Below are 9,134 nucleotides of genomic sequence, written 5' to 3'. Positions count from 1 at the left end.
TTCTCATTTCTTATTTTATCCATCCTCGTATGTCCACACATCCACCTTAGCATCCTCATCTCTGCAACTCTCATCTTCTGCTCATGTGCTCGAGTCATAGCCTAACATTCATATAATATATAGCAGGTCTAACTACGGTTTTATAGAACTTACCTTTAAATTTAAGAGATACTTTACGATCATATAAAACACTCGACACTCTCCTCCATTTCACCTATCCTGCTTGTATTCTATGTAAGACATCTCTCTCAATCCCTCAATCGTTTTGCAAAAATAATCTTAAATATTTAAATCTCTCGATTCCGGACAACTCATCTTCTCCCATCTTAATAATTGTCTCATTACTTCTAATATTGCTAAACTTAAATTTCATATCTTCTGTTTTTAATCTACTAAGCTTAAAACTTTTCCCTTCTAGTGTTTTCCGCTAAGATTCTAGCTTAACATTTACTCCTTCATGTTTTCATCTACCAAAATAATATCATCTGCAAATAACATGCACCACGGTGCTGTGTCTTGAATGTGCGGAGTGAGTTCGTCCATAATTAGTATAAAAAGATAGGGACTTAGAGCTGATCTTTGATGTAACCCTATCTTTATTGAAAATGCTTCAGTTATTTTGCCTGAAGTCTTTACTCTGGTCGTTATATCCTCGTACATATCCTTAATTAGATCAATATATATTACGCTAACACCTCTCTTTTCTAGAATTCTCCATATAATTTTTCTTGAAACTCTATCATAAGTTTTTTCTAAGTCAATGAATACCATGTATAGATCTTGTTTTTACTCCCGATATTTTTCAATTAATTGTCTAAAAAGATGTATAGCTTCTATTGTCGACCTTGCAAGCATGACCCAAATTGATTTTCGGTCACTATGCTCTCCTTCCTTAATCTTTTTTCTATTACTTTTCCCCAAAGTTTCATAATATGATTCATTAATTTAATACTCCTATAGTTTGTACAATTTTACATGTCTCTCTTGTTTTTATATAAAGAAACTAGAGTACTTATCCTCTATTGATCAAGCATTTTTTCCATTTTCAATATCATGTTAAATAATTTTGTAAGTCATTCAATACCTTGTTTCCTTAGACACTTCCATACCTCTATCAGAATATCATCTGGTCCAACGACTTTTCCATTGTGCATCTCATTTAAAGTTTGTTTTACATTTGAAATTTGAATTCTACGATAAAAATTAAAATTTCTATGCTCATTTAACCTACTTAAATTACCTAAGTTAAGTTGGCCATCTAAACTTTTATTAAAAAGTTGATGAAAATACCTCTTCCACCGCTCTTTTATTTCTCCATCGTTTACTAATACACTATTCTTTCATCTTTAATACATTTTATTTAGCTAAGATCTCTTATTTTCCTTTCTCTCACTTTAGCTATTCTATAAATGTCTTTTTTTTTTTGTATCTAATTTTTGATATAATCGTTCAAAAGTTTTATTTTTTGTTTCACTCACTACTTTCTTAGCTTCTTTCTTGGCTATTGTATATTTTTTTAAAGTTTTTCTCATTCTTACAAATATATAATTCCTTATAAGCTATTCGTTTTTCTTTCTTATTCCACCACCAAGATTCCTTACTTAGTGGTGCATGTCCCTTTGACTCATCAAGTACACTTTTAAATACTATTTTCAACTTTGATATCATCTTATCCCATGTTGTATTAGAGTCATCGTATATTTCACCTAATGCTTGTACTTCTACCTTCTCCTTAAATATATTTTGCTTTCCATCTTTTAACTTCCACCACTTAATTCTAGAAATCGTATATATTTTCTTTCTATTGATACTATGTTTGAGGCGTATATCTAATACTACTAACCTATGTTGGGTAGTTAAGCTTTCTCCAGGGATGACTTTGCAATCTTTACAAATCTTTCTATCCTTCTTCCTAACCATAAGAAAGTTAATTTAAGATTTATTATTCCTACTTTTGAATGTGACTAAGAGTTCTTTTTTTTAAAAAAATGTATTAGCTAATATAAGGTTATATGCTATCGTAAAATCTAATATAGTTTTCCCTTCCTCATTTTTTGTTCCAAACCCATTAACTCCCATGTACCCTCTGATAATCCTCATTTTTCACTCCGACATGTCCATTTAGATAACTTCTCATTAAAATCATTTCATTTGGTGGAATATTTTGTAATATTTCATCTAAGTCCTCCCAAAACTTTGATTTTGTAACTTCATCTAATCTTACTTGTGGTGCATATACACTAATTATGTTCATAGTTTTTTTCTCCACTATTATCTTAAGAGTTATAATTCTATCCCCTTTTTTAACTACTCCTACAACTTCATCATTTAACAAATTATCTACAATAATACCAACTTCATTTCTTGCTTTACTCTTTCTAGTGTACCATAACTTAAACCCGAGTTCTCTATCATCTTTTCTTTCTAGCCTATCCATTTTGTCTCTTGTATACACAAAATACTAATCTTTCTTCTAATAATTATATTTACTACATCCATTGATTTACCGGTGAGAGTTCCTATGTTCCATGTTCCAAATATTAAATTATTAGTTTTCCTATCATATTTATTTTTATTGAACCTATGGTGTGAGAACTCTTGCCTATTCAACACTACACCCAAGTTTCATTGAGATGTAGCGATTCTTGCTAAGACGTTACAGTCAGACCATGGAACGCAAACTCTTACATATTTAGCACTACACCTGAGTTCTGGAGATATAACGATCCTTACCGAGACGTTACAATCAGACTTTATAACGCGTTCTTTCCGAAAAACAACCTAACATTAGCAAAATAATTTAATAGATTCATTCATTAAATATTTACCATAATTTTAACGCTGACTGACAACCTAACGTAACCCTTCTCCTATCCGGACTTGAAATCGATCATGACCAATCGTTATGGGCAGAGTTATTATCATATGAATATTGGAAAAATATATATATCCTTTCTTCAAAAGCTAAGACCACATTAAGATATGCTGAGTACATGAATCAGGTTTTTAATGTGGCATTTGTCAACATCAGACAGAAATCTAAATGGCATGGGCAAGAGTAATATACAAATGGATGCAATAACAGGATTCCAAACACTTATTTCACTGAACAAATCCAATGCCAGAATCCAGTTATAAACAAGCAAATCGCAAAAAAAAAAAAAAAACAATATACATGACAAGAATAATTTCTCTGCAGCCATCTATCCAAAGGCTAACCATACAAAAAAATCAACAGATGTAGAAGAAATCGAATAAGGGGACGAAGGGAGCTGTTTTAACTCCCAATTTAATTTAGAGGGGTTTTTAACCAGCAGCAATGGATGATCTATCCAGTTCATATGGACCGCTGTTCATCTAACTTGAGTGAAGGTCTCGACTCTCGACTGTTTTTATGTTTCGTTGGTAGCATTAGCACTCGAAAGATGCTTTAAGTTAGCAGGCATCTGAGTCGCTGCAGATTTTTTCTTTCGTCTTGGGCCACCGGTGGAAGCTGGATCAATCAAGGGGCCAGACCACATTGCCAATTCACTTTTCTGATAGGGAAATACTGTGCTGAACGAGGACTCTAGCGGTTCGAATGCAGGATCCATAGGATGAGATGACTCAGAAGGATAACCAAGTGCTCCATCCTGGTGAGGTGGTGGGAACTTCTCGCTCTTACTCTTTGCATTAGCATGAGTAATCAGGCGCAGTCTCTGTCAGTCACACAGGAGGGTAAATTAACATCTTAACTAGAAATCCAAATGGCATACAAATAGCTCTACTTCAACTGTTCATTGATAGTAAGCTCCATTTGGGAAGGTTACCGACCATTACCAATGCCGTCATTTAGATACAAAGAAAAACTAGTGTTGAGAAAATAAACTAAGACACGTACATAATGACTCTCATGTGAACTGTGGAAAAAATTCACTAGCACCCATGTTTCCTTGCATAGGTTAAAAACAAAATACAAAAGAAAAACAAGCCGCAAGAATCAGCCACAAAAATCTTCTCTTTGGATTTGTCACCCTCTTTAGGTTAACGTAAAAGATGCACAGTGCAATAACATGTGTATGAACATTTCAGTTCGCAAAGTTGACTCTTACTGATTCAATGTGTGCATGAAAACTCAACTGAATCTAGCACTGCATTTTTATTGCCTTCTCTATTTCCTCCTTGCACTCTTTGATATATACTCTTAAAATTATATTTTGATATGGTTAAACTACCAAAGGAAACCTATTTACAGTTTACAATAATTCTTTTAGCCAATCAAGATTTAAACACCATGTAGAATATGTTAGTGTCGTCTGCAGGGTGTTGTGTAAATTAGGCTCTGATTAGGAAAAGAATGTAATCTTATTCCTTATAAATGAAAAGTAGGAAGACAACAGTTCACAGTGGCAAACCAATGTTAAATTATTTTGCAATCAAATGATTAAAAAACTAAAAGACTGTTTCACTTACATCAATGTTAACTTGAAGTTCCGCATTAGCTTCAGGGGCAGGAATTGCCCTTGTAGTTCGCTCTCGTGTGCGCATCTTCTTTGCTCCACTAACATTGGCTTTCCCACCACCAGCTCTCAACCTACAAAAATTGGCATCATTAAACACACGGAATATGTGGAATAAAAATTGCAGCTTCCTAAGTGACTTCGAGTCCATTTATGTCTCAACTATCCACATCGATTGTTGTTTTCAGTGTGACTCCGTGGAGTTGGGAGCTTGAAGTAGAGTTTAAGGAAAGACATTTCTAAAAAGAAGCTACCATGTTACTTAAGCCGTTTGTTTTACCATTCCATCCTATCTTGAGTTTCATTATGGTGTCTTTGCAGTACCTTGACCACCCATAGAAAAGCAGTTCCAAGATAACAACATATTCCAAAAGCTACGCAGGCATGCAGAATATAGTATTATTTTCTTAAACGGCAGATGCAAGACCATATATTTCATTAACAAAAACCATATTTTTTTTTAAGAAAAAAGAGTAGCCATAGTGGAAATTATATTTTAAAAGGTGATTTCAGGAGGAATTCATTTTCCATGATCCATTGGTAATAAACAAACGAAATCAGTAGGAATGATTGTGAATACCTTCTTGCTTCTTCATCTCTCAGTTTAGCATCCATCTCCTTGCTTGGTGGATACTTCGGGAGGCTTGATGGTTCACATGCGTATGGTGGAGTGTTAAAGAACTGCACAAATCAAAACAGGTAGTGATTACAGTATAAAAATATATATTAACAGACAAAACAAAAATGCAAAAGTTTCAAATACATTACTCGGACCAGAATGAACCATATCATTACAAAATAAATGTTAGAAGATAATTATTATTAGTAGATAGTTGTTATATGAAGATAGTTGTTAGGAGACCCTTCTTTAATGCAGCTAGTACAATTTGCAATATTCTTCATAGCAGAAAAAAGAAAACAAAAACATTATATTGAGTGTAAACGAGTTCACATCATGTGGCACCTACTTCACTATTTAGAGCAGCTGTTGCAGTTAAACGTTCAATTGGATCAATTGCAAGAAGAGTTTCAATCAGTGGCAATGAAGATGGTGGAAAGTCTTTAAATGTCTCCTTTATGAAGCGTTTGTATGGTTGTTGGGGTTTAAAAATAGTGGTATGTGGCAGCTTTGATTTCTTCCAATACTCCTCGGAAGGGGAACCGCAAAGCTTGAAAATCTTGTGCAGCTGCTCAACCTAATAAAGATGGAAACATTCAGATTTCAGAACACACCAGCCATAATAAAAGACACGTTTAAGACAAAACAAAAAATCTTAATTTAATACTGGTATATTCAAGTAGTATATGCATAGTGTAGTAAGGTCTTGATGATACTCAGCAAACATTTTAAACAGCCTATAGCTTGTATAATAGTATAGCCTCTACGCAGACACACCTCAAGTTAGTTTCTATATTTACAAACCTCACCTTTTACCTTGAAAATGATGTCCAAAAATTCAAAACTAACATGAAATTGATGTTTGGATTAAAAAAAATGGTCACTCCTGGCATAGCTGTTGCCAATTCGAGTCTTTGGTTCAGAGATTATGTTAAAAGCTTACTTCAGGAGATGAAATCAATGTACCTCATACTCTTCTGATTTTTTTTTAATCCCTTTTTACATGTTCATAATAATGTATTATCAATCTACGCTATCATTCATGTGTTTCTGGCAACAAAAGAGCATGAATTCTACATGTTTGGATACAAGTAAAATTCTACAACGATATATTTGTCCTGCCTAACTTGAATCCTTGCATTATTATCCTCTAGTATCAGTAATGCTATGGAGAACAGCAGCTACTTTACATATAAAGGAGGAATAGCTAACACTTTCCTCAGTGAACTAAACCCACATGGTACCTCAGTCCTCCCAGGCATGATGGGTTTCCCAGCTAATAACTCTGCCAAAATGCAGCCAGCACTCCAGAGGTCTATACCCACACCATAGTCAGTGGCTCCCAAGAGAAGCTCTGGTGCTCGATACCAAAGTGTTACTACCCGGCTGGTCATGGGATGCTTGCGGCTTGGATCGAAGAATGTAGCCAAGCCAAAATCAGCAATCTTCAACAACCCTTCATTATCTATTAGGAGATTGGAACCTTTAATATCCCGATGCAGCACACCATTATTATGACAGTGCTCCAACCCTGACAATAACTGACGCATATAACACTTAACCTGGAAGAAATCAATATCAGATGGATATCATGATAAAAATCATGCTTTTATTAAACGCATAAAATGACTATCATGGTAGTGTAACCTGAGCTTCAGTAAACTTGATAGTGGGACTCGCAGCAAGACCAGCAAGATCATGCTCCATATACTCGAATACTAAATACAAACTGCAAGTCATCCTGGAAGTCACTAAACCTTCCAGTTTCACCACATTGACATGATCCAACTGCCTTAAAATAAGGATCTCTCTCGCCATGAATTTCACACTTTCTGGCTCCATATTGTCAAACCTGACTTTCTTCAAAGCGACGATTTTTCCGGTCAGCATGTCCCTCGCCTTGTAAACATTGCTGTAGGTTCCTTGGCCAATCTAAATAAACAGGAAAAAGGCACCACTTTTAGCAGCCAAACTCACCGAACCAAAAGCATGGGGGAGCGAAAAACGAAAGATTGCCTTGTCGATCTTCTCGAAGGTGTCAGCACGGCGGGGCGTCCAGCCCTTAATGGCCTCCCCAGCAACATTTGAGAGCCAGGAGGGCCACCCGGCGGCCACCTGTTCCCCCTGAACATGACCAGGTGGGTTGCTCAGCCTGGGATCAAGCCTCTGTCGCCTACGCCGCGTCGGGCGATCTCCATCCGGCCGCTTGGCGTCCTCCTTCCGAGCATGGGAGTCTACCTCAGCAACGGCGACGGTGTCGATCCCTGGAGGTGCCGCCTGGGACTGTAGTTCGGAGACGACGGCGCCGGAAGGTCGCTCCTTATCTCGGCCACGGCGGCGGCTGCCGAGGGAGGATGGGGTGGGGGCAGCGGAAGCCTCTTTGGTGAGGAAGCAGCCCATGGTTCATTCAGCTCATCGCGGCACCGCCGCCCGGGAGGTAGGAAATGTAGAGGCGTCAGGCGGATCGGAGCTCCAGCGGAAAGGGTTAGGGTTGGTGCCAGTTACGTCCTCGGCTCGCTGGTCGCCGCAGCTCCTGATTCAATTTGGTGTATGTGGAGAAAAAGATGCGAACTTGGGAGTCGAGTAGGCGGTAAAAGTAACAGAGAGGAACGAGAAAAATAAACGGAAAGGAGGTGACCCGACTACTTGCGGTAAGCTGCTCCGCGAAGGGAAACCAATTGTGGAAGAAGGTCAATTATTTCATATGTTTATATTTAATTTCATTTTTTATCTGACAATTATTGTATATTAATAAAAAAAACAATTGAGTGAGAGTGATGAGTGGAAGGCTAAATTTTAAAAAAATAATACCTTTTTTAATTAGTCCAATTTTGATTTTAAATAGATGTTTCGCAATGTCTATTTTGTCCACTAAACATGTGGAGAGATAGATCTAGTTAATAATAGTTTCTTAAATTTAAAATAAGTAATAATCCAAAAACTTTTTGACCAAGATCCAAAGCCATGCGTCCAATCCCATTTGTTTAAACTCATTTATTAAACAATTTATGGAGCTCAAGACGAAGTTCAAACAATTATATAATAAGATAAATTATTATTAACCTAATATATACACGATTGTACGATATGCAATAATTTGTTAAAAATTTATAGTTAAATTATTTAAAATATATATATATACGCGCATGATTGAGACCCTTAGATTCGATTTGTAGTTCTTTTTTGCTTATTTTTTTTTTTAATTCTGAAGTTAAGTCAATTAGGATTTCAGGATTGAGTTATAGTGTTTAAGTAAAAAAAAATAATACTAAAAAATTTTAGAGGCTCATGAGATATATATTTAGGTGTCTAATAATATTTTTTTAGTTCTGGGATTAAAGCAATTAAATTTACCTCTAGGATTAAAGGGTTGAGTTATGGTGTTCAAGTTAAAAAAAAATATAATACTCAAAAAATTTTGTTACTCACTGATCCTGTCCGAATGCTGAATCAACGGACGCTGGGCACGGGGCGCTCTCCGACTGCTGACGTGGATCTTCGACTGGTGGCACGAAGCTCCGGCGAACCTGCACAGAAGTCGGGCCGGGAAGGGGTTCCCGGCGGCGACCCTCCGACGCTCAAGTCAGGTAAGCAGGTGGTGGAAAAAGTAGCTCCAAAGGTCTTGAACGCGTACCTCCGGCGAAGTATGAGGCTCTTTATATAGAGCGGTGAAAGAGATCCTGTGTGTCCACCGAGGCACATACATGTCCGAAGCCCATACTTCGGTAAGTGTGTGTCAGAAAGCTTACCTGACGTCATACTGCTACAGTCCAATCGTGTCTTCGATGGGACAACAGAACACCTCGTTGTCAGACTTGGAGTATGGCCTAGCCATAGGACTTGACGGTTGTCAGAAGATGTTCCTGTCCCCCTTTACCCACCGCCAGCCGGGACGTACGTCCGGCCGGCTGGATGGAGACCGTCGTCCGGACGACCCTCATCCCTTGCGCAGGCCGGGCGGCACGCCCCTCACGTCTCGCCTGTCGCCTGCATTGATATGCTGGGGAAACTTCCAG

The 9,134-nt window shown here is 37.3% G+C and overlaps 1 protein-coding gene across 1 annotated transcript; it reads right to left on the bottom strand.

Annotated features, from left to right (window-relative positions):
* Nucleotides 1-3,074: 3,074 nt before the first annotated feature.
* LOC122036874 (probable serine/threonine-protein kinase At1g54610) lies at nt 3,075-7,704 on the bottom strand. Its single transcript, XM_042596307.1, has 7 exons — nt 7,135-7,704; nt 6,766-7,050; nt 6,363-6,680; nt 5,468-5,695; nt 5,080-5,180; nt 4,453-4,573; nt 3,075-3,698 (listed from the first exon to the last, which is right to left on the bottom strand). Exons 1-7 carry the CDS (start codon nt 7,516-7,518, stop codon nt 3,393-3,395), a joined length of 1,743 nt encoding a protein of 580 aa, XP_042452241.1. The 5' UTR covers nt 7,519-7,704; the 3' UTR covers nt 3,075-3,392.
* Between the last annotated feature and the right edge of the window lie 1,430 nt (nt 7,705-9,134).

The sequence above is a fragment of the Zingiber officinale genome, unplaced genomic scaffold (assembly GCF_018446385.1).
Source record: "Zingiber officinale cultivar Zhangliang unplaced genomic scaffold, Zo_v1.1 ctg222, whole genome shotgun sequence".
NCBI classification, from domain to species: domain Eukaryota; kingdom Viridiplantae; phylum Streptophyta; class Magnoliopsida; order Zingiberales; family Zingiberaceae; genus Zingiber; species Zingiber officinale.
This window is presented reverse-complemented; position numbering and strand designations above follow the sequence as displayed.